Source organism: Cydia amplana, chromosome 1 (genome assembly GCF_948474715.1).
Source record: "Cydia amplana chromosome 1, ilCydAmpl1.1, whole genome shotgun sequence".
NCBI lineage: Eukaryota > Metazoa > Arthropoda > Insecta > Lepidoptera > Tortricidae > Cydia > Cydia amplana.
This window is the reverse complement of record NC_086069.1, coordinates 11,886,074-11,913,021: the sequence shown is the minus strand read 5'-3', so window position 1 is coordinate 11,913,021 and position 26,948 is coordinate 11,886,074. Positions and strand designations below refer to the sequence as shown.

The following is a 26,948-nucleotide window of genomic DNA, read 5'->3' as shown; positions in this document are numbered from 1 at the left end:
AAATCACACACATCAAATCCAAGCTTCATGTAATACTGCTATTTAAAAGTCGCAGGCGCTGAAAGCACTTCAATCTAAAAATAACTGCAACGCACAATTACGCAGTTAATGCTGCAATAAAATAAAAAGTGCTGACTGAGACGAAATTAAATCTTTCCAATAGATGGTTTACGTTCAAATAAATTTCCTATGTTGTTGTTACAAACGGATAGGGGAGGACGGAATGGGCTTTTATAGATTAGGAAAACTCACAAAGCTAGTAGATGACTACGTAGGTATGTACCTACGTACTATCATATTAATAAATAAATAAATATTATAGGACATTATTACACAAATTAACTAAGCCCCACGGTAAGCTCAAGAAAGCTTGTGTTGTGGGTACTCAGACAATGATGTAACAGTTTAGTTAGTTATTTTAATACCTATTAAATTTTAATATTACACTATATTTTTAAAATTACCGTCCACAATATATGCAATAAATACACATAACATTTAGGTACCTTACGCACTATTTACTATTAATTTACTAAGTCAGTAAATACAGTTTGCATACGTAAGTTAGGCATTTCAAAATTCTCTAGTTAGAGTTACTTACATTTATTAGAGTCACAATTTAGGTAACTACCTAAGCAAGCATTTTTCTTTCAAGTTGCATTTATGGTACTCTCAATTTATTATAATTCATTCACCTGCTGGAACTAAGATAAATAAGCGTAAATCCGCATAATTTCGAGTGCATGCGTAGTTGCGTACACGCATGTTGGCACGCGGCACTGGCTGGCGTCCAACTAGGAACAAACAAGCCGCGTTGGTACCTACAACATTTATCTTCATCTTCATCTATCATCTTTACATGTGCATGTCGATTTTGAAAATAATTATGTATCGGGCACCTATATACGAATTATAAAAAAAAAAATTAATAAAGGAACAAATTTATGTATTTTTAATGATAAGTCAAAAATAAATATAAATTCTATGATAGGTACAGCCACTTATCTAATTATTTGGTGACAGATCTAATAAATTTTGGCAACAGAACTATTTTTTGAGGACAAATATTGTATGTAGGCAGTATATCTATACATATATGTAGTAATACTGCGGCGCTGTTGCTGCCATAGTAACTACTGCAGTGCTAGGTACTTTTTTAGGTGTAAATACATCCTAAATAATTTTAGGATAACATTTATTTACATACATGCCTTTTGCGTTGTAGCAAATATTTTTCAAAATAGAAACTCGTGTTGTATGTTTATTTTATTTGAATATGTTATTCATATATTAGGTACAGAAGACTCACTCTCTAACAAAACGCGTCTGTTACGATCAGCACAGATATGGCCGCTGGGTGGCGACAGCGCCACGCGCGGCTTATGGCTTTCCCCAAAATTGGGGTGGAACGGATCTACTTTTAGCTACCTGTAGCAAAGCGACGAAATCGCGGAGTGAGCCACGCCTGACAGCAATAAGCAAGCTATTTTGAGTCCAGAGTAGTCATGTCACGTAGGTATGTAGTGTGATATGTAATTTATTTTGTCTGAAGTGGGTCAGCTGCCGCCTTGTTATGCAACACTCTATTCTATTTTGGTTTATTTAACTAATTATATGTTTTGGTACGATATGGAGGTTTGGTTTATTCTGATTTATATGGGATCTGTGTACACTTTGCAATAGTCACGTAAAAGTAGGTATAATTATAATGTTTATACTTTTAACATGAATGCGTTTCATTTTTTACAAGTATGTAGACATAAGACTAATGTAAAATAAGCGATTATGATTGATGACTTGGTAGAGCGGCGGGCTGGTACCACTGAGTCGCCAGTTCAAGTTTTGCCAGAACAGTGATTTTTGCCTTATTTGTTTAAGTATATCTAAGCATTGTGGTATTGTCAACAAATAAAATTAAAGATAACTTGGTTAAATGATAAAAATAATAAATTTGAATATTTTGTTTTTAAATAGAAAAGCCGCTTCCACCCTCCCAGTTCCCGTTCAGCGACTTTTGCCTTTACGTTTGGCGTAAAATAAAACTTATTTTAGTATTTAGTACAGGATTAATTGTCCCGCAGGCGTAAGGGATAGATTTACGCTTTACGCCCATTGGCCGATGAAAGGGATTTCCGAAATGACCCGTTTTTACTTTTACTTTTATGTATAGTAAAAAGTTAGTGCGCAGTCGGTGGGGATTGTATTGTTCGTTACTTTTTTAATGGATGAGAATGGATAAGTGGTTCTTATAGAAACACACAGAATAAATACTTTTCAGGCTAAAGCTCTAAGCCATACTGCCTTGTCATAAGTAGATTTTTTTCTTTTCAGTAAGTTCAATCCGGTAAACGTCTTTAAATACCTACTAATACAGAATATACTTCATTATTGTAAATATAGTACCCACCTGTCCGACCTTATTGCAGTTATAATAGAAAGTAATAGATGCCTAATAATCAGTAATCATACATTTCATATTAATTAAGTATTATTGTAAAGTTTTTAACAGACATTTAAAGAACAGTTACGAGGTCGGCATAAGACAGTGAACAATTTATTAGGTACCTACAAATAATCGAATTTGCAGGCAATAACTTGCTACAAGAGAACTATTTACCTATGATCAATAAAATCAGATTTATTTATTAAATATTTCATTGGTATTACTTACATACTAAATAGTTTCCCAAGTTTCCCGGTTTATATTCGCCTTTAGACATAATTTTACCGAGATTTGCTAAGTTTTATGAATTACTTATACTTATGTAGGTACCTAGGTACTGTAGGTAGTAGGTATGATAGGATAAGTCAGTTGGGAAGCAAAATTAGACGCTCATACAATTTTCCACACCCTGCTGGTGGTTTTCAAAGCTTTGCACTCTATGAAAGTAGGTACACCACTACACCGTACCAAACATCTTTTCGTGCCTTCACTCGCCTGACCTTGCGCACGCAGTAAACTCAACTGCAACTGTAATAACATCACAACGCAGGGCGTTAATGCCCACTAATACTACTCATGTCTTACTATAGTGGTTGATAGGGGCATTGGTATATACCTACTGCCAGATAATTCGACAAAGGAGAATCTTTGTAGATACCATCCTCATGATCTGTACGTTTTAAATACGGACTTACCCACTTACGACAAAGCTCCACAGATTTTTTGTAAATATTTGATAGTTATTAGCAGAGATGGGACAGATTGATGGCAACATTACTCACAATAATGTGGACATGACTCCAAATTTGATTAAATAATTATTGATACACTTAAATATATTTTTGATATAAAAAATGAGTACCCACAGAAAACTTGGAAAACAGTTTTTTTTTTTAATAAATTTACATTATAAGAAATCTTTGTGTTATTTATTGATTAGGAATAAAAATTAAACCTCAGGTAAGAAATGAATTAAACGATTAATTATTTAATCAATTTTGGAGTCATGTCCACATTATTGCGAGCATTGACGCCAATTAGTCCGATCTCTGGTTATTAGTTAGGTACTTTCTTAGAAATGTAACTAAGCAAAAGTTATTTTGTTGAAGACCACCCTGTCACTGTATCTTTTATCAGTACCTAGGTATCTACTATAGACATTTTGACATCAAAAGAGAGAAAACTGGTTGGCGATTGAAGATACATAGGTACATACGGATTAACAACATTAGTGATTTTCACAGGCATACATTTCAAAAGTAGAAGTAATATTCACACCGGGTATTTGATATTTAGATCAAGAACATGTGTAGGCGACGGCTCAATCACACTGAGTCGTTCAACAAATTAACATAGCCTATAGTAGTCGCGAAGACAAAAACCCCATAAAATTAAAATATGTCACGCATGATAATGAAATATGGGGCAAATTGGCACAGATTAATTATAGGTCTTCGTTCTAATTCATGCACCAATTTCACGCGGCTGCACAATATTACATAGGCCACTACTATTCCCAGTTGTGATTCACAGCGGGAGAAGTTACGGAATTAAACGCAATAAGACTTGAACCCCTGTCTAATTAAACGATAACCGTCCACGCACGGATTATACGCGTAAATTAATCGGAATACACTGCGAAATGGTCGTATCGCTGTTATTAGTCATTGTGAAATTGTATGAAATGAAACAATGGATATGGATATAAATATGATGCCACCTTCTGATTGTCTATTGCGGAATATGATATAGGTGTGCATAAAATGTGCTCACATAAGTACAAGTAGGTACAGAATATTGGATCAATATGAAATGTTATCAACAAAAATCAAAATACTTAGTACGAGCCTTAGGCAGGCGTGGCTCACTCCGCGATTTCGTCGCTTTGCTACAGGTAGCTAAAAGTAGGTACATACATCCGTTCCGGCCCAATTTTGGGGAAAGCCATAAGCCGCGCGTGGCGCTGTCGCCACCTAGCGGCCATATCTGTGCTGATCGTTTGTTAGAGAGTGAGTCTTCTGTACCTAGTACTATTATTTATTCTGTGCCTTAGGGCCCATCTAAGCTAACTTTGCACGGATTTAAAAAGAATAAAGAGAAACTGTTATTATAAACGTCATGTTTTCATAGAAATGTAATTAATGATGACATTGTCACACTTTTTCATTGCATATGCAGACTAGCTTGAGTCTAGTTCATGTGTAGGTTTAGGTACCATGAATAAATATTTATGACTAAATAAATATTACTTACTTAAACAATAAGCTTTCATAACTTGTAATAGGTACAAAATAACATATAAGTACTAATATTTATTTACAAACAGCACATTAATATAGACATTCATATCTTTACTTCATTACTTATCCCGCGTTTAGTGACAACTTTACGACTTGGCCCACGCCACGTAGTCAAGTCTGAAACACTAAATTAATCTGACCCTTATTTCCTTGAAATAAGCACGAAAACATTGTTAGAAGTGAGTGCGTGATCTAAACTAGTTTAAATGATCAGTTAACCCTCTTAGTGCTTAACTGATCTATTGACTCGAGTTAGCGAGAGCTTAATCTGGGGCAGCTGTGCTTCCGTAGTTTGATGGCTAGGTCGTTCAAGGTTTCACGACAAGACGTCTGAGTTGCTAGACGCATGGCCACGTGCAGTTTTAATTGCATAGGTGCCGTGATTTGAGAACACCATTGCATCTAGTAGGAGGAGGGGCCTGAGGTCGCGCGCCTTATGGCTCCTCTACACGATGGGCCAACGTCGGCTACTCCAAGGGACGCAGCCATGCGGTAGAATAAGATAGCAATATCACGTGCTCCCTCTAACGCATAAATGCGTCCCTTGGAGTGTCCGGCGTTGTTGGCCCATCGTGTAGAGGAGCCATTACAGATCATTTACGCTCACATCAATATTAACTTTACAAAACAGGCATAAACGCGCACAAATACGACAAATATTTTTTCGGTTTAATATGATACCTAAATTATTAGTTAGTAGATTTTTACACTATATTTTTTTTTTACAAATAAATTATGCAAAGTCACACACACGTGTCTATAAAATATAACGGTATATTTCACGACAGCGTGTATGCGCAATAAACCATATAGAGTATTTATATGCAATAAATACTCCCAAACAATAAAAGTTCGCGCGGAAATCGAACCTGCTTTAATACGCCATAACGCATTGTTCCTGGCCTGTAAAAATAGCCATTCAAATTATCCCCCCCAATAAAACAGTACTGTATCACTCACTCGAATAACTTATGAGATTTTTACACTTTCCGATAAAGAGCGTGAAACAAGTAGAATTAAAATTAATGCAAAAAGTACTTAGGTATGTATTAAAAAAAAACTCTTTTTACTCTCCTCTACGATAAGAATTTAATGACACAAAAAACAGTTCAAATTAATATTTAGATATTTTGACTGAAGAGTTAACAAACTTACACTCAACTTAGGACCACTTGCACCATCCCACTAACCCAGGGTTAACCGCTTAAACCGTTAACCCAGTGTCAAATTGTACTAGTAACCATGGTAACTCCCGGTATAACCGGTTAACTCCTGGTTACTGAATGGTGCAAGTGGCTCTTACTTATATAAATTATTTACATAGGTACCCTTATTATTGGATAGGAAAAAAACAAAAGACTGCTTGGGCATTTTAATCAAAGCCTCATTTATAAGTCAGCATAGTACTTCTGGGTACAGGAATAATCTGAATTCAACTGATTTATATGAAATAATAATATGCTAAAATCATTTGATTTTTAATCATAAACTAATTCATTACCCGATATAGGTACTATCTCATATCGTACCGTAATCTTGTCGTACAGTCTAAACTTCTCAAATGTCAAGTCCTGTACTAAACTTTACGAGGGCATTGTTTTATTAATATCTATAAAAAGTGCCTCCAAGAGCTTTTTAGCTTTAGTTAGAGCTTCCCTGTTCAGCCTTTTATGGGCACGCTAAGTTTAGTTCACCATTTACATTTAGTGACTTGTGACTCAAAGCCTTATGCCGAATCATTATGAACTATTTTTGATTGGCTGTATAATCATGTTTAAGTTTCTAGATTATAGTTTCCTATCAAATGTTTACCTCATATGTTGCTTTCCGTTGCATTGGATTTGAAGCTATATTTTCTACCAAATAAGGTTTCTTTTCTGACTGTCGGTGTACAGTACGTGTCATACACAAGTTTGAATAAGTGTTATTACGAATTGCAATAGTTTATTGAAGTATATTCCTTTATTTCAACTTCGATATTTTATGACTTTACGATGTCGGTATCTCGAATTGCACTTGCTATGTTAAAATCTTAATTACATTCCAATGTTTGGATTTCATTAGATTATTGCTATCGGAGTATCATTGCTTAATGGTACGTCAGTATAGAAATAGGATCAAAACATAATAATATACAACAATAAAACAGCACTATAAAAGGTAAACGTTAGTGGAGGCATGTGCTTGATTTACGATATAATAATGTAGGTACCTACTTGCTATACATAAGTTATAATAATAAAGGATTTTTTTTCTTAGAACATGTATAGAATACTTAACCAAAACATGTTAATACTATAACTTATTCTGTGCCAAAACAAAGACAAAAACACATCAAGTTGTAGTAAAGTTAACTTTAGAGTTAACACTTAAAAAGTTCCCGTTAAGTTTAATGTCAAGCTGCATTTTGGTATCATGACAAATTTTATTTTAACGTTTCCGAGAAAATACGATGGGAAAGGATTTTTCACTACATCTAGAATTATAAGGTAGGGTGTGTTTGGGTAAGCTGAAAAACGGGAGACAAAAAGACCTCCGTAACTTGAACCTAAGGCTCAAAATTATAAAAATAATAATTTATACTTTATTTAATTAATTTTATTAATAATTTTATAAGAAAAGGACAATAATTTATTTATATCAAAATGTCCATATTCAGCGAAAATAAAATATATCTTATATTATGCCTTTTGGCATTAAGCCCCGCCATTTGTAAATTTTTCTTTATTTGTGCAAAAAGATTAAATAAATAAATAAATAAATATTAGGCCACACTACCTTAATCTCAAGAACTACCTACCTACCTACTCCAAAACATTCCATAAGTTAAATAAATTAGATGTGATTGTATGATGTTGTGATGTAAACAAATCAGAATGTTTTAACGATGATATAATACGGATGGCAACATGTGTGCATACCCGTGTTTAAAGCGATTACATACCGCCGGTAAAAGACCACCCCTAAAATACGTAAATAAAAATAAAAAAACAAATCCTCTTACACGCAAAATGTTTCACAAACCTGTATAATTTTATTATGTCTAATTTTGCATTTCCCAATTGAATGCCTGCTTCGTAAAATTACTTTCATTATTCAGAGATAAAAAGAGACAAGTATTTACGCAAACCTGAGTCGAAGAATAGGACAAACGACAAAGCTTCAATTGCCAGGAATCATTTACATTTGCATACATTATTATTATTTGTTAGCCTATTGTGTCCCACTGCTGAGCAAAGGCCTCCCTCTCTTTCTTCCACGCGTCTCGTTCTAGGGCAATATTAGGCCAATCTTCCCGAAAGACGTCAAGATCGTGCCGCCATCTCCTTCGAGGTCTGCCGCTACGCCGCACTATGTTCGGTGTCCACTCAGTAGTTTCCTTGGCCCACAAGTCGTTTGGCATACGTCAGATGTGTCCGCCCCAGTCCCATTTAAGCTTAGCGGCTGTCAGGGCTACGTCGGCTACTTTAGTTTTGCATACATTAGAAGGAGTAAATAAAAAATAAATTAGAATGCCGGAATATGAGTAGCACCCTTCGAGGATTTGGCTACGTTTTAAATTATAGACTTGAGGTAATGTTTCTGAGCGTAACTGCCGTATTCGAACTTCAAAATATTCACAAGAGACGACACGTACTAGATCCATTCTAGATACGTTATAGTTTAGATTTCAACTAGTTCTCTTTTGCAGCGCAATTCGGGCAACCAATGTCACTTTTACGATAGATCGTGTTAGATATCTATTAGATGTGAATTAGATTTCTAAGTAATATCTTGTGGAAATCGTTCAAGAGTATCTCCAGAATCGCGGAAATGTCAAATTTGACAGGTTAGATCTTAAACATATCGTTATCGTATCTTGGCGATGTCTACAAGATATCTAATAGATGTCTATTACAAAATCCAAATTGGGCCCTAAGTGTAAGGCCTGAGTGGACGCTCCGCTTCGAGCGTCCACTCAGGCCTTACACTTACACTAACAGTCAATTTTGCATGGAAAGTAGAGAACTTGCTTACAAATGGATTATAATTAAATCGGCACAAAAAAAATATATATACTTAATGTAATTATGAAAAGTTATGTGCCAATTAGGTTAGTGTTTAAGTACCCCAAACCAAACCAATCTTGATAATCAGTATCCCTGCACTGTAATGTAAACTTATTAAAAACAATATTGTAACAACATGTTATACATTCATGAATGTAGACAAATATTTAAATTAATTTAAAATTTTACCAATATCGAATGGAAATAACAATCACCTTAAACCAAATCGTAGGAGCGTAATAATAACCCACGTCATACCTTTGAAGTTGAACAAAAGGTTTTTTAACATCCACGACAAATCGGTTCAAAGGGATTGAAAGAAACGGGGGATCATTTTCACTCGATACCGATCTGGCTACTAGAAAAAAACATTTTTTGTTCTGAAGAAAACCAACCTTGTTCCGATCTAGAGAAGGTTCAATATTGTTTGTGGAAATCTGGAAGCAATATGCAACGTTATTTACAGTTGTAAGAAAGGAGTTTTTTATGAATCCAGTCGCAAAATGAAGTTCGAATTTAATTTAGAAATATCTAATTTTGTTCTGAAAGGGATGATGTTTGGCAAAATCTGTATGGACTGAAATCGGAGTAATTATTTTAAGGGTTTATTTCGTGAGAAAATTGGTTTTCCCCACGAAATAAACCCTTAAAATAATAATTCTACTAACGTTTTATATAAAGCTGTAAGAAAAGAGGTCACATAGTGTAGTGGAAAGCAAACACAGAGAGGTGTACAGTTGCTGAATAGGTAGGTACTTACATAAAAATATATGCGCAATGCTATAGCTACCCCTAGCTTTGCAAACTATAATAGATAAGCCTGGCACTAAAGCCAGGACGTAACGGAAAATATATTTCCCACTATAAACACTTTATGATCGTTCACATGCTCTGTTTTATGAAAGATAGGTACTCTGGCGGCAGCGGTTAGCTCACCGTTTGTCACATACGATTATAACTAAATAGTAAATATGTAACTGAAGAAATGCAGATTTTTTATTTATAAAATGCAGCTTTCTTACAAAAATATATTTCAATAGATTGGAACGGAATGATGCTTTTAGAGAACAAATATATAAAATTATGTAAACTTGTCAACATCCGTAAAATCGACGGCAATTAAACAGTAAAATACATATAGATCGAAGCATTACAGTTGCAGTAGCACTACATCATTTACTAAGTTTTTAATACATAATAACTAATAATACATAATTTGCTGGCTCTTTTGAATAATGTAAATTAAGGGGACGGTATATGACGTTTTCGATTTAGACCTCACTTTGTGCAATCAATTTGTTCAATGAATGATTAATAACTGCATTAAATTATACGCAAATCTGTTCACGAAGAAGCCGTGTACCGGCTCTTCACGCCATATTTTTTTTTATTTCCTGTAATTCTCTACAAATCGACACTAAAAGTGTCCAAAAATCAAAATATGGAGTTCCGTTTGAGCAAGACGCATTACAGTTTTGTCTTTGACAGTAATTGAGTTGTTGTGGGATTTTGAAGGCTAGATAACTAAACTACCAGATTATTATCTACTTATATTTTTACTCACAAATACAACACAGAAATTCAATCCCAAATGTAAACTTTCGTATAATTTCCATACATTGACGACATCACTCAAAACTCTTCTTCGAGTCAGATGGCCGTTGGCCTTGCATCGAAGCAGACGTGTACATCGTCATAGCTCGTTTTTGACATTAATAAAGACATTTCATCATATACGCATACGAAAATGTATACCAGTAGATAAATTGTATTTCATAAAATAGGGTAAATAAATATAATCACGTCGAGCTCCAGTCAAATTTTAAATGTGAGTTGTTGTTATTTACGGGTCGTAACGGTCGAAAACAGCAGTAAATTATCCTAAAACAATACGATTACAATCGAATTTAAGTAACTTGTTCCTTCAAAACCCGCTTAAAATGAAAAAAGTTTAAAGACTCGTTTTACTGATTGGGATTGATTTTCATTATGCTGGTATCAATTTTGCGTCATTATAAAAATGTATATGACTTCTGTACGTCAATGACTTTTGATGTCAATTAATTGTAATCTTGTATTTATGTTAGAGAATATTATATGTTCATTTAAATATTACTCATCTATTAATACGAAGCGTAATTCGTTTAATACCTAAAGACTTGCAGTGTCTACACCTACTTTGTTGACGTTCGTTCCGTCTATGTATGCGATTACGTAACGTGCTGTTCTGATAATCTTCAAGAATCAAGATAATTAATAACGGCAAGACCAGCATTTAGTACCAGCGAGTTTTGCGGATTTGGAGACCGAGATGAAGCTTACAGGCCAATATCGCTGCGGCCTGGCCTGCTTATTGTTATGTGTATAAATCGAATGTTATATTAATTTACTATAAAAAACAATGTTTTATTTCAATGACATTCTGTGCGTAGAGGTATGTATGTTTCGGTGATTATAAGAATTATGTCCACACAATAATCGTGCAAAGCAGAGACTGCATTATTTCTTTACGGTATAAGCGGTAAGGAAAAACTCATTGGTATCCTGGCTCGTACCAATGAGTTTTTCGGAACTTATGTACGAAATATCATTTGATATTTACCACTAGCTTTTCGGTGAAGGAGGAAACATCGTGAGGAAACCTGCATACTAGTAGTGCATACATTTGCGAAGAAATTCAAAGCTGTGTGTGAAGTCCCCAATCCGCATTGGGCTAGCGTTGAGATTATTGTCTATACAGGGTGGTCCAAACCGTGACGTCCAAAAATCGTGGGCTATCATAATGTACCCCATATGTATGTTAGCCGATTTTTCGTAGTTTTCAAGTTATGATTTTTTAAGCTTTTAACTTTTCCTATGTAGGTAATATTCTCCGACCGTCCTTAGTCTGGGACCGGTCTGAAAACCAGCGCCGGGCACCTAGGCCCGGCACACGCTGAGACTGGAACCCTGTGCCTAATACAAAGATCTTCTCACTTTTGTTTTGTATATGATAACAACTGTTTTATTTTATTATGTAAGTAATTCTAACTCTATTTTATGTTCATGTATGTGGCAATAAACAATTCTTATTCTTATTCTATTCTTATTCTTATTCCTATGAAATTCCGGGGTTCCCATACAGAGTGGCTGAAAAATAACTGCATTCCGTTGCCAGGGAGGTGTTGGGATTATACTGAGCAACTTTTATTATGGGACCAACCCCGAAATCGCGAAAAAAAAATTGGCTTTTTATACATTTTGGCTAGTCCATTTTCTATGGAAGGGTAATTTTTTTTCGCGGTTTCGGGGTTGGCCCCATTGTAAAAGTTGCTCAGTATAATCCCAAAACCTCCCTGGCAACGGAAATGCAGTTATTTTTTAGCCACTCTGTATGGGAACCCCGGAATTTCATATGAAAAGTTAAAAGTAAAAAAAAATCATAACTCGATAACTACGAAAAATCGGCTAACATACATGGGGTATATTCTGATAGCCCACGACGTGAGGAATCTAAAAAAAAATTTTTGGACGTCAAGGTTTGGACCACCCTGTATATAGGCTGAATTATTATTATTATTTATAGGCGGTACGGTACCGTTATTATTTATCAATACCGCTTCGTTTTGAAGGTACTATACCTGTTGAAATATAAAGTACGGTACCGGTATAAAATTGCAGCAGGTACAACAATTTTTTATAGGTGTACAGTCAGCTGCAGAGAAAAGGTACCACCCCTGCATACAATCTTCTATGCAGGGGTGACCTGCAGCTGACTGTACCTAAACCATCACTGACCGAGCGTAGGCGAAGGTCTCCGTTTCAGCTTGGGCAAAAATACTTTCGTTTGTTCGAATGTTCTCCTTTGCATATCACATTTCTCAAATATCTCGAGAAAATTTGTAAGCAGGTTCGGTAGTTGGATATAATTACTCGGTTTCTTTTTTTTTTATAAGTTCTAATAGGCAGAGATTGGCATAAAGGACTTAAGCGACAGTAGGGTCTGTGGTACTTAAGACCATTGTGATTATTCGTAGTGTCCGACCGAAGATTCGGTTTCGGTTTCGGTTTCGGCCATAAAATCATGTTTCGGCCGTAGTTTCGGTTTCGGCCAAAAAACGGCCGAATCTTTCGGCCTGGCCGAAACATACGAAATAGTACTTCGTATTATGAAACTAAACTATGTGACAAAGACCAAAAGTTGGCGAGCAAGTAGGACAACAATATTTATATATACAGAAATTTGTGTTTCGGTCGGACACTAATTATTAGGTACTTACTGATTACGCTGCGCCGCGTGGAACGTGAGGTGCGTTGGGGTAAGTACATACAAATCATTCAAGAAAAAAATCCCTTTTAAGATCACTCGTGTGTCTGCCCCTAATAGACTAATTCAATTGAAATTTGGTACACATTTTTCACATATGACAAAGAGTCGGTGATCCAAAGATGGACTAGTAACGTAAATAAATAAACTTTTAACTTTGCGGCCATTTTTAGGGTTCCGTAGCCAAATGGCAAAAAACGGAACCCTTATAGATTCGTCATGTCTGTCTGTCTGTCTGTCTGTCCGTCTGTCCGTCTGTCCGTCTGTCCGTCTGTCTGTCCGTCCGTATGTCACAGCCACTTTTCTCCGAAACTATAAGAACTATACTGTTGAAACTTGGTAAGTAGATGTATTCTGTGAACCGCATTAAGATTTTCACACAAAAATAGAAAAAAAACAATAAATTTTTGGGGTTCCCCATACTTCGAACTGAAACTCAAAATTTTTTTTTTCATCAAACCCATACGTATGGGGTATCTATGGATAGGTCTTCAAAAATGATATTGAGGTTTCTAATATCCTTTTTTTCTAAACTGAATAGTTTGCGCGAGAGACACTTCCAAAGTGGTAAAATGTGTGTCCTCCCCCCTGTAACTTCTAAAATAAGAGAATGATAATACTAAAAAAAATATATGTTGTACATTACCATGTAAACTTCCACCGAAAATTGGTTTGAACGAGATCTAGTAAGTAGTTTTTTTTTATACGTCATAAATCGCCTAAATACGGAACCCTTCATGGGCGAGTCCGACTCGCACTTGGCCGCTTTTTTTTGTATCGTGTGATATATCAGATATTAAATTGTAAGATATTTACTAATAATAAGCATTGGTCACGTAAATTATTTTTAGTCTTTTTTTGCAAGTATGAATGATATAGAACATTATTTCAATTATTTTTAAAATTAAGCCTATCCAAAGGCGACTTGGAAGATGTGTCATGGGGATCTATATTCGTTGGGTGAAAAACAAGTTTTTTTGTCTAATTATCGTTTAAAACACAATCGATCGGCAATAACGCGGGCACATAAAACAAAAAACTTCTTTTTTCACTCATAAAACTCCTTAAACCTAATAAGAGCTAAACAAAAACAAGTGCGAGTCGGACTCGCATTCTAAGGGTTCCGTATATTAAGTCCGTCTCACGCTTGACTGCACATTTCTTATAGATTTTCCTGACATATATAGGTAAAGAACTACTTTGTGTATTTTTTTCAAAATTTTAGATCCAGTTGTTTCGGAGAAAGTGGGCGGAGAATGATCATTTTTTGCCTATTTTCATGAATAACTGCTGAACTATTAATCCTAAAATTATAAAAAAAGTTATGTTTGAGATTCTTACAATGAGCTCTTTTATTTGATATGTAACACTATATAGTTTAAAAAACATATTTTTTAATTTTTTCATTTACCCCCCCCCCAAAAATGGCTACCGTATTTCAAATTCTCTAAAATACATTTTATTTACGTTACACGTCCATCTTTGGGTCACAAATTTACATTTGTGTGCCAAATTTACATATGTGTGCCAAATTTCAACTGAATTGGTCCAGTAGTTTCGGAGAAAATAGACTGTGACAGACGGACGGACAGACAGACAGACGCACGAAGAATTATATGTATATGCACTTATCCCAACGCACCTCTCGTTCTACGCTGCGCGGGGTTCATTGCCGCTCCTACCGCCGTAAGTGTAAGTACAACTACATCATCAAGGCTACGATCGAAGATAATCAGTTCAGCACTGAAATAATAGCGGTGGAATGCCAGTATAATATTTAATTATTTATTTTAATTTTATAAATTTAATAGCAAAATAAATAGCGAATATAGGATACTCGTACAAGTAAATCTGTAAAGATCTTAGGGGTACATCAGCCGACATATATTATTAAATTTTATTTTGTCGGCCTTAATTAAATTTCCACCCTGCCGAAACTTTATTTATTTAAATTTTTAATTGAATTGATTTTTCGCCTTATGAATAACCGTATAGAGTAGTAAATAACATTTTACATCTGACTTAATGACATCTGGGTTTATTCGGTTTAACTTTACAAAACGCGTATCTCGACAAAGCCATAATATGCAGAAAATAGTTAACAATCAAATGAATTAAATTAGAATTTAAATACGTCACGTGTGACATGAACAGACAAGGAGAGCAAGATTTAATGTATTGTTTCTCTTTCTTCTTTCAATGGAACGTTTTTACAGTTTCTGTTCCTCAAAAGAGGTCAGTGGTTAACACTAAACTCAAAACGCAATCTTAAAAAAACTGGATGGGTCAATGACCTGTCCCAGTAAAGTGAGGTAGTGTGCGTGAAGTGCGCTTGTGTGTGAAATGGGGTAAATTGACAGAATCTGAAAATTTACCCACCTCTACCGTCACCTTAATCCTAAACTACTGTTTTGCTAAGATCAATCCCAAGCTTGAGCGTACCTACCATAATATCATGAGTGTATTTGTGTTATGATATATCGACATCCAATACTTTATGATCCCATACTTTATTACACCGGCGATTAGCCAAAATCCTTACGACGCAATCGTCAATAATGTTTCCAAAAACGTATAACTCAATGTTTTATTGTGACGCTTTTATGTCTGTTTTTTTTTGTTATTGGGATCCTTAGGCATAGGATAAGGTGAACCATGTTTTAATAAGTGTACCTGACTATAGTCAGTGACCTGCGGACGGTCGAAAGGATACACAAACAGACAGACGGACATGGCGAGACTATAAGGGTTCCTAGTTATAATAACTACGTAATCCTAAAAATGGTCATGAGAAAAAAAATGAACCCAGTCTCTTAAATTTTCATATACGCAGGAATTATCGTTTTATAGTGACGCGACACGCGTCGATATCAATCGATACATTTTATGTCGATTTTAATTTGTGTGCTCGTAAAAGTCAGTATGAAGCATAGAAGATTGCCGTTTGGAGAGCTGACGTTTTTTAACGATGCCGTTACGGTAATGGGGCTTGCGGATTTTTGATATTTTTTTTTTGGTTAGGTATTTATAATATTTATACAGACCAGCGGTGGTATATAGTAATATACCTAGTATTTTTATTAGGTAGCAGATTTTGAACTTTTGACCTCTTGTAGGTATGATACCTACATCATCATATCATCGCTATTTTTTTCCAAATCCATAAATACTAAACAACCAACTCATGTATTATTTTTCGAATTTTAAAGCTCTAAAAGTAATGAACCGGCTTTTTTTTACGAACTATTTAATATGTTTACACACAATTCTTTCTTTGTACTAGAATTAAAGTATTATTTCAATATGTACAACAACATATATTTTTGACACCCACCCGGTACACAAGCTATTACGCTTACGATGGTATGGCAAATAGTCCATAGCTGCTTGCTACATTTTCACCGTACAAAACTTTGTTGACGGAGCTCTTATTTATTTTTTAAAGCCGTGCTATCACATTTACATTGTTTAGTTCAATTACGAAAAACTGGCGTCTGAATAACCTATAAATGGGAACGATCGTCATATCGATAGTTTACGTCGACATTTTCATATCGATATTTTGATAGTTTCGATAGAATGAAAGTTTTATTCGATCGTTGAAGTTTGATGAAAGATATGAATTCCCGGCGACAGTTCTATATGACAATGTTGCTTTGTTTGTGTAAATACTTTGATGGTGTTTTAACATTACTAGTTTTTCGATGCGATGTATCAATGTAGATATTGCAAATTTATGTAGTTATATTTTATATTTTTATCTCAGCCGGTGTAGCTTACTGTGGAGGTTGACTTGAAAACATTTGAATGCAAGGATTTAGGAAAAGCGTTGTGAGTTGTTTAGCTTAAAATAAAGTTTATACCTCAAGTAGTCTTTATTGCTATTATGTGACTGTTCTTGATATAACACTTAACTATTGGTTAAAGTGTCCAGAGATGTATAAAGTCTTCAGTAGGTATATGTAACAAAATGGGATCGTAATATCGTCTTACTAAATGATTCATTATTTACACATTACATATATCTATCAAAAGCGACTAACGTTAATAAATTTTAATAATAACAAAATCTTTAAAATATTTACTAAACGGTCTGAAGACATAAAACTGTCAATAAAAAATGCAATTAGCACTAAATAGCCCGATAATGGACGGTACCCTTTATCACTATAATACAGACGACCATAAAAAAGTAACAGCCTGTATACAGCGTTAAATTACGTTACTTTCCATGCGCACGCGTCGTTCTCATAAAATGCATATAAAATATATACTTGGAACTTGCAGCCCCGAATTTGTCCACATTTTTATGACAAAGTTATGTTATTTTTTCGAACCACATCGATCCATACCGAAATCGTTAAATTAACTTTACTGTCAATTAAAACTTGGTAATGAGATTTGATCTTTGACGAGCATTTAAATTTTATTGGATGCAGTTAATTTTTATTGGTCATTGTTATATAAATTTGTTGCTGTCGACAATCCGTTAAGGAATGTCGTCTTCTGCATTAAATTATTTTAATAGTCACCAGAGACTCGAACACCTAGGTAAATCCATGTACGAGTATATGTATTTTACAATAATTTCGGTAACTTAGCCTCGAATACTTAATTTTTATAACACAACAGTAGCGGACAGTCTGCCTTGTGATAAGCAAAACCGTAATGTTAGGATGCTTGCAACTGCGAAGATCAGATGTCACAGGTGCTTTATTTTGCTATGCTTTGCGTTGACAAGTCAAGGGACGAATGAAGGTCCCTCGCCGTCAATACAGGAGCAGTTATACTAGTTAAGTACATTACTTACTAATAGTTAAATGCCACGGACTTTATTTGTTCAGCCGTTTAGGGCTCAAGCTAATTTGATTAATCAGTATGGCTTATCAGTCAAATTATTGTTACCTGCAGCGAAAGTAGTAGCATTATTATGCCTATGCTTTTCGGTAAGGTGGAGATACTTCCCCAGTTGATCTAAATACAGTAAATAACCCGCGACGCTACAGGCGTACGTCTAGAGATCGCCATTTTGAATTATTATAATGTGAAATAGGTACAATAACAAATAAAACATCTTTACAGCTACTAATTGTAATAAAAAAAGATAGATTACTCTTTTTATTTCGAGTCTTTAAAACTTGGAATTTTATTGTAAAAACAAAAAGGCTACCATCTTTGAAGGAATAATAAAAATTATGTTTTGTTTCATTGCCTACCCATAGAGGGGTTTATCTTAAGAGGTTTAATTTTTACAACAAATCTTTTATTTCCAACTTTATGTTGTAGGGCTAAAAAGAATAAAATGGGAGCATAAAATAGCTTGTATTCTTAAGGATATAACAATAAATACTGTTTTTGTGACGGAGTACTACGAATGTATTAATATTTGTGCAAAGAATATTGTATACTTCGGTTCCATTAATTAAATATTATTCAACAAATATCTGGCACAGCACGAGTAATATTGAAACTATTCGTAAATGTGTATACTTGCTAATATCATTCTAGCTATTAGACTACTAATAACAAAAACTTAAACAAAAAAGACCAATAAGACTTTACAAATTTAATATAATGATCATTAACATTTTAATAGGTATGTCAAAGTCTAATTTCCGAAGACAGAAAAGATGAGCCAGATCAATATACCTACTATGAATGTCCCAAATTTTACACACAATGTAAATAAGACTTTTTCATACACTTTTCGTCGGGTAGCTGCACAAATCTCTGTTTTGACATTTTGCTGGGACATCAGTTAGCTGTGAAACCTGTGTCGAAACGTCGGTAAATAAAGGTAATAAAATAAATTTCGCGATAGACCCGTCTATAAATGTGAGTTAATAAATGTAAATAAGCTTTTTATTAATAACATTTATTTTTTTTAATGAAAATGACAGCATACATAGATAGGCGGTTATCATATTCTGGTACAAGTACACGGCCGTATCATATGGGGTTCAACTACGACATCAAGCACATTCACTGTTTTTATTCACACATAGCACACGTGGCTGTCATCTAAATCCATCATTTTATTTAACAACTGATATGAAAATCGCATTTTCCATCTTCCGGTATAAAAGGTAAAAGACTTAAATTTAATATCATTTTTATTGCGCAGATTACATTAATAGAGAAGGGTGTGGGTTCAGATAACGTTTCTTTTTTTAATGTGCCATGAATTTTTCAAAGAAACAGTTTATTCGCAGGATTTGTTCTTTATGTTCTAGCCTGCCTAAAAATACAATCAAATCTGGATTTTATTCGGCATGCCATTTTTCTAGATTAATATTACACATCTGAAAATTTACTTTATAAATAAAACTTTTATTCCACAAAGGAAATTAAAATTGTACAACTCCGTACGTGTTAACTTGGATGTGTAGATGCCAATAAAGAATCACATGCCGTGTGCAATTTATTGTTCATAATAACTCCCTTTTTATGTGTGACGCATTTGTTATGACAATATTCGGCGCCGCTATACTTTAAAAATATGTATATGGGCGATAGCAGCGTAATGTAAATAGGTATATTAAGTTAGCGTAGTGATCTGCTATCAAGGTTGTAAAAAATACATTTTACAAATGCAGATTGTAAGTACACATCCATATTAAAACTTACATTAACATGAACACACACATAGGAATAGTAGAATTGACTAATAGGAATATTTGAATTGATTAATTTAAAGATTACAATTAACAACAAGACATTAATTACATAGGAAGTCCTTATGAGTACTCAGAACGAATATTTGAGATATGATGTTTGCATAAATGTCAAAATTTCTAATAATGTTTGCTGAACTAGAAGAGCTTTAGGTATTTAGAGTGCTTCTGAATTAGTAAGAACTAACTTTTTCCGAAAATTTCTCGTCCAAAGCTATATAATTATTAGCTGAATTCTGAATTTGGTCATGCCCGATGGCAGTATCTAATTCAGCCCCAATACTTATGTAAGTAAAGAAAAATAGAGTACTTGCACGATATTGAATATGCTCCACAGTCCACACCAAGTGCATATTTGGGTATTTGCATATTTTTTAATAATAAAAATATAGGTTGCCAGGTTCATTAATAAAAAAAATATATAACGCAATATAGTACTTGCCAAATTTAAATTTGTAATTCACACAATCACCGTACTGACGCTTATCTGATGGAAGAGGCGTTACAGTAATAAAACAGTGAATGCACGGGGGAAATCTCTATGACTCGCCTTTTTATCTTTATTCTTTTTTGACAAATCTGAATTATGAGAGTGTCGTTGGATCCGTCTTTCAATTTTAGCGACGAGTTTTGAAAGGTTTTGAATACTATATTCCTAAATATGTTCAGGAGAGTTACCTTCTGCGGCAAAATTAATCATTTAGATTTCCCTTGGTAACGGTCACGAGTGTAAAATAAAGTGAATTTGATTGTGGTGTGATACCTTACTTCTTTTATATTTCTAAGCTAAGAGGCTGAATACCTTTTAGACCAATATTATAAAGGAAGGTTTTATAGTACTTGGCGATGCAAGATTACAACCACAACTTGTAAAATTCTTAATTGCCAATTCCAGTTGGCATAATCTTCGCAATCACACATTAAACCAAAAATTAGTTACATTTTCCATTTGTAAGAATCTCAAATAATAAATCCGCCAGGTTTTTTCCCGACATCGGGATCTGCAATTGCCTTTCTTCTTCAGATTTCATTACGATAATAAAATGGCAGGAATCTCTTGATTTATATTTGCCTATCGCGCTCCTTGTGATCATATTTGTGTCCCCAATACCTTATTGCTTTGTAAGATTAAATCTTTTTACTTTGTGCAGAACCTTTTTTTTGTTGAATTATTAAGAAATTTTATTTCGAGTGTAAAACATTCGATGAAATTGTTTTTATGAAAATAAATTTATTTATATTTGTTAAAATTTAAATACAATAAGACATCCTAAATTTAATAGCCGATATAGATTAAATAGTTTTCATTTAAATATGTTGGAATAACAGAATTTATAAAATAAGATACATACAATTAATTTCAAAGTAACGAGAGAAACGTTAAACTAGAAGGTGCGGTTGAAAAACAATACGCCCGCTCTTAACCCTTTATGCCTGCCCATTCCCATGTCGGCCTAGCAATAGCAACAGGTGCTGCGTGTCTCTACTTCGAGTTCTAATTAATTTCCTATTTTATTCGTGGGTAAGTTTTTTGTTTTCATAGCAAATAAATTCGACGACAGCGTGTCAAATCCGTTCGTTAAATAGGTTGTTTATTATTTAATTTCAAGTACAATGATGCATCATTTCTTTATTAGAAGGTGCGCATAATGGGCCCGGATAATTCGATTAACTACCACTTTGAATTTCACTTAGTACGCTTACAGATTTTAATAATGAAGTCATTCAAGGTTTTTGAAATTGTTGAGTTGCGTTTTGCGTTTTACCTACCTACCTATCTAACAAACTTACCTATTACCTACAATTAAACAATAAACCTCATCCTAGGTATAATGTATTTTTTTGAATACTAAGAAATAAATGCGACGGCGAAAATGCTACAAGAACCTCTTGAAATATTGCACTTGCTGTACAAAATTCACTAATTAACATCTAGCATCATCAGCATATTGAGCATTATCCAGAGCGACGCCTCTCAAAGATCAGTGACACCACTCTTTGGCACAAATAAAAAAAGGATTAACGTTAAAAAGTCGAAAAAACCCCATCCACTCCGAGTTAATGATACGGCACGGTGAGTGGCGAAAAACAAAGGTTGGAGAGCAGTCACACCGTAGCGTAATGTAACAAATTCTCACTCGTATCGTAACCTACTTAAAATCAGAGTAGTTGCAATAATGTTCATAAGTACTACGTAGTATACTTGCAGTATATTATCTACTATTTTTACGTATACGTGTAGTAGGTAGGTAGTCCACTTTGTGATCGAATCCGCATTTACTTACTCTTATTTCACCTGTTAGCAAATGATGGCAGACAAAAATATAGAATTGATACACATCCCAATCCTGATGCAGATCAAAAACACACTTATAAATTTTTAACAGTTACATAATTACTTAAAGTTGTTTAAGTATGCGATCCTTTGGAGCACAACAATTAGCAAATTTAATTGCAGTAAGAATTTTTTCATGAGAGGTATAAGAGGCAAACGAGCAGACGAATCCCCTGATGGTGAGCCATTACTATCGCTCATGGACACCCGCAACAGCAGAGGGGTAATAAGTGCGTTTCCGGCCTTTAAGATGGGAGTAAGCGCTTTACGATGGGAGTTAACTTACCAACAATACTTAGCAGTCTTATATCGCAAATGCAGCAATAAAAATAAACGCTTTCTGCACTTGTCGAGTATTCTTAGTGGCTATCAATACTTCTTCTGTTATAAATAATGTTCGTTTGAGTGTAAAACAGAACTTCAAAGCTCGAGGTTCGAGGCTTGAGACCCGTCGCTTCTGGAGATGTCTCGATTTTTTCTACTCTATTTTCGATCCGTTTTCCTGAGGTTTTTCCGCGAAAACGTCTGGCTCAGCTTCCTGAGCACTTGGCTAAGTCCAGCGAAGTGTTTTGTGATTCACAAGCAAAGAACCTGCTTCACTGGTGGACCTCGTATTTTGTTGTCGCCTGTTACTGTTTCTTGGTTAAAATAGGATTTCTTATAGCAAAGGTATTCTTGAATTTCAAATAATGTAGTTTTTCTTTGTATTCGCCTTGCTTACTATGAAATGATAACATTGACCTGTCAAGCAGTTCTAATAGTACGTCGAGTTTTTCAGCTACTTACGATTCCTAATTACTCAACCCGGCAGGCAAATGCGACTCAAAAGCAGACAAGAGTCGTCTTACTTCCTAATACAAAGCCAAAGTCATCACGTATCTCAATTTGCCATTCACTAACGAGCTGCAGTTTTGCCATCTCCATTACGGCCTCCTACTTCAAGTATTTCCCCTTCTTTAACATGTTTTACTTTTTCCTTTATAATGCCTTTTTCTGTTTCATGTCGTTTTTTATTTTAGACAGCGTCTCGGATGATTGCTCCGCCACGTACAAGTGGGCGTCTCCACAATGGGATGGCATTTTCTTTTTAATCCCTTATCTTGGAGAGCTCCCCATTTCTGTATAGATACGGGGGTTGAAGACAGAATATTTAAATGAGTCAGGTGTGTTTGTTGAGGGAATGCTGTATCTTTACGGCACGTTGCGAACTTTGATTCTATGGAGATAAAATGGAAATTCAATTTGTGGTACCCATTTGGGTTTCCATTTCAACGACGTTTTCTTAATTGTATGGAATCACTAAATATGTATTAAAAGTAAAATACAATTCAATTGTAGAGTGAGTTTGAAAGTTCTAAAAACAAAACGATCTATCTAACCAATAAGTGCATGGATAGGTATATCAGTGTTGCATACTAAACTACTACTTTAACTTATCTTTTTTTTATATCATTATTGTGATCAGTAATAAAAATAATCCACTTTTATATTATAAAAACATATATTTATTAACTCACAAAAAAAATGTCGAATAAAGATATGATTTTTTTCACTCCGCCAGTTCAAGCCGAAAAGTTCAGATTATCTGATATTGGATTTACTGGAGTTCTACTCTTCATTATCTGCCAAAGTTAGATAGGTAGATGTAAACATGCACAAAAATCAAATAAAAAAAAATCTCCACGCCGTATTATGAACCCAAACACATCTCTAGATCATCTCGGCAATTTACTTATGCATATTAATGGCGTCGAAGCGAATAAGACGGATCGAGACGCAAAAAGAATTGAAGGACCCAACGCCGCTCACAAAAAGCCCGAGGACCCCTCTCCAGTGATCCTCGAAAATGCGAAAATACATTTTGACGGATGACAAAACATAAAAGATTACAGGAAAACCGGTACTTGTAATTTTCTGCACATTTAATATTTGTGAGTGTTTACCGGGCATTAATATTTATTGTAAGGACATAATGCGATCGCGTTTCTGTTGGGAATTTCGCCTCATGTATATTTAATATTTTACCCGTATTTTCTTATAAAACGACTAAAATGTTCACTTATTTAAAATATGTATTATCTAACTTTGGGTAACCGCTGTGTCAGCATGAATTATTTCATACAAATACATTTACTGATTAATTATTTATAGTATTATAATGTACACGACGAAAAATAAGATGTATTCGGAAAGTTCTTAAAATGACTCTAATGTAAGGTACATTTTCAGTTTCTACACATTTCGGTTATGATAAATAAAAATAAATTAAATGACATATTTTTAATGAAATTTTCTTTTCTTTTCCAGACAGACGCAGTATCACCTGCAGAATCGTCTCCGGACAACTCGTCCGACAGCTCGTTGTTCTCGTCAATACTGCCGGACAAGCTGTCTGCGGGTTCTATCTGCACAGCAGTGCTCCTAATGCTCGGTTGGAAGTTTTTAAGTAAACGATGAAATCACATACTCGCGAAATTTGCACCGCCATCTAGCGTGCAATGAGTAGTGCCAACTACTCCTGTGTCACGCTTGTTAATTTTGTATACATTTTATGTCTATCGGTTATTTTATAAATAGCCTTTTTACTATGATAGACACATGAACAGTTGTTGTATAAACTGTATTTGTATATTAAACTTACGCACTTTTTGACATGTTTTTGTACATGAATATTCTGAACTTGTTACGTAATTTTTGTAGATTTGGACTTACTATTCTCCTTATGTATTGAGATTATTTATAAAGATTGAACGGCAATGCGGGAAAAATAACTAGAACTTTGAGGGAAAGTGAGGCATCCGAAAAGTGAATTTCATAATAATTAATCTACTTACTCAATATGGTTATTTTTTATAAATTGTAGTGCAAAAATAAAACAAATTTTACCAACTAAATAAATTATTCACTTGTCAATTTTACATTCCGCTTTCGGTGTTGAAGTATAATCCATAGTTATTATCTGAACTGAACATGTAGGAATACTTATCTCTATTTATCTTAATTACTATTTAGAAATTTCTTCGAAGGGTGGACCACATATGTTCTATATTATACAAAAATAGATTTTATTTTAGTATGAAAATAAAGTCCGTTTTCCCAGAAATTGTTCCAAAGAGAGCAGCCTAAAAATTATCATCGATTGATCTCATTTTATTATTTTTGTAATAAAAATGTTTATTTTAGAATAGCGCTAGCGTATTTATATGTAAAGAGGGAGTAGAGAGTGCCAAGTTATGTAAAATGAAAATTTTATCAGAGAAGGTCTATTTTAATAATATTTCTTGTATAAAAGTTAATTTTAGAATTAATATGCTCTGACATTTCTGTTAAACTCAAAACTTGAAATTAATTATTCTATGCCCAAAATTTCTCGTCTGAGTAAATAATTTATTGAATTAAATTGGAGCTTTTATAATTAATCAATGGAGTGTTAAAGAAATGAAAGGGTCTTGTACGATAATTATGTAGTTTATATTCGACTTTAATTCGTACCTTAGTATTATGCTAGATTTTTATTCGTTGTATCCATGATGTTGTAAAAAGCGTTTTGTTTTCATTAAAATTAGTATCGTCAATTACTTTAAATTTACAAAAATGCAAAAACTTCACCTAAACTGATAGTCTAAAATCCGGCATATATGGTCGACCTTCACCGATCTGTCTGACGGATGAAACTCACATATTATGAAAGAAAATATGTTCCTGAACATAAATAAATAGGGTTGCCTAAAGAAATATGGTCAAGGCTATTTTTAATTTATTTTTGAAAAAAAAATTTTTTCTTCAAATTTCACCGATCTGTCTGACAAACGAAATAAGTTCCAATGGAAAGTATACAATTTGTACAACATAAATCACCATGACCATATCATCAAAATGACCATATTTCTTTAGGCAACCCTATTTATTTATGTTCAGGAACGTATTTTCTTTCATAATATGTAAGTTTCCGTCAGACAGATCGGTGAAGGTCGACCATATATGCCGGATCTCCTACTAGAATGTAAAGATAACACATTTACATATTAGTAACTCAGTTTAATAGTATTTTTATTTTAGTAACCAAAATGGGAACAAAACGTTTCGGGAACAAAAACTCTTTCATCAAACTCATCTTATTCATTTTAAGCAGTTTCATTTTAGTAATTACAAAATGGAAGGATGTGTTCAAATGTGATATGTAATTTATTTAAGGAGATGATTAAATAAAAGAAGTTTTCCTAATGATCTCTCGAAAACTCTTATTGCTAATATTTTTTTGCTAATTTGTGCTAAATAATAATTACAATAATACAACAATAATTTACATTCTTCTAAATAATTTTTGTAATGTATTAACTAGCACAAATTGCGAATTAAACCGACATTATGCATATAAGAGTTTTGTACATAAATTAAATTGGTATGCTTATTGCTCTTTTATAAGAATAAAATTTTGTAGAGGACAAATCCTAAATTCTATATGCTTCTCAATGCGAATAAAATAGAAGACGCAGGCATTTGCTACAATATAATATACCGATACAATATAGTATAGTCATTTATAAATACAACTAAAATACTGTGTTGTAATGCTATAGTTAAAATCATTATAAGAAAGCTAAGTCGTAAAACAACTTTGCTCAATTACTTAAATGGTCAGTTGTTATAAATACTTAATAATATTACACATACATCATACATACATGTATATGATTTCAGGAGAACAGACACGAATGGTTCAAATGAGTGAATGTTAATCTAGGTATGTGAGCATTTAAAAAGGGTTACATACAAGTTGATTCAATAAGTGTAGGTAAATCGTGTATTTAGACAATTCTGTCTTAAAACGCCCAAATGCA

General features: G+C 34.0%; 1 protein-coding gene across 1 annotated transcript in view; it reads left to right on the top strand.

The window, feature by feature from the left end:
* Positions 1 to 25,658, top strand: part of LOC134648572 (uncharacterized) — a 124,349-nt gene extending 98,691 nt beyond the window's left edge. Inside the window, exon 3 of the mRNA XM_063503073.1 lies at positions 24,415 to 25,658. Coding sequence (XP_063359143.1) covers positions 24,415 to 24,564 — 150 coding nt within the window. The 3' untranslated portion in view covers positions 24,565 to 25,658. The remainder of the gene's footprint in view (positions 1 to 24,414) is intronic.
* Positions 25,659 to 26,948: the final 1,290 nt, after the last annotated feature.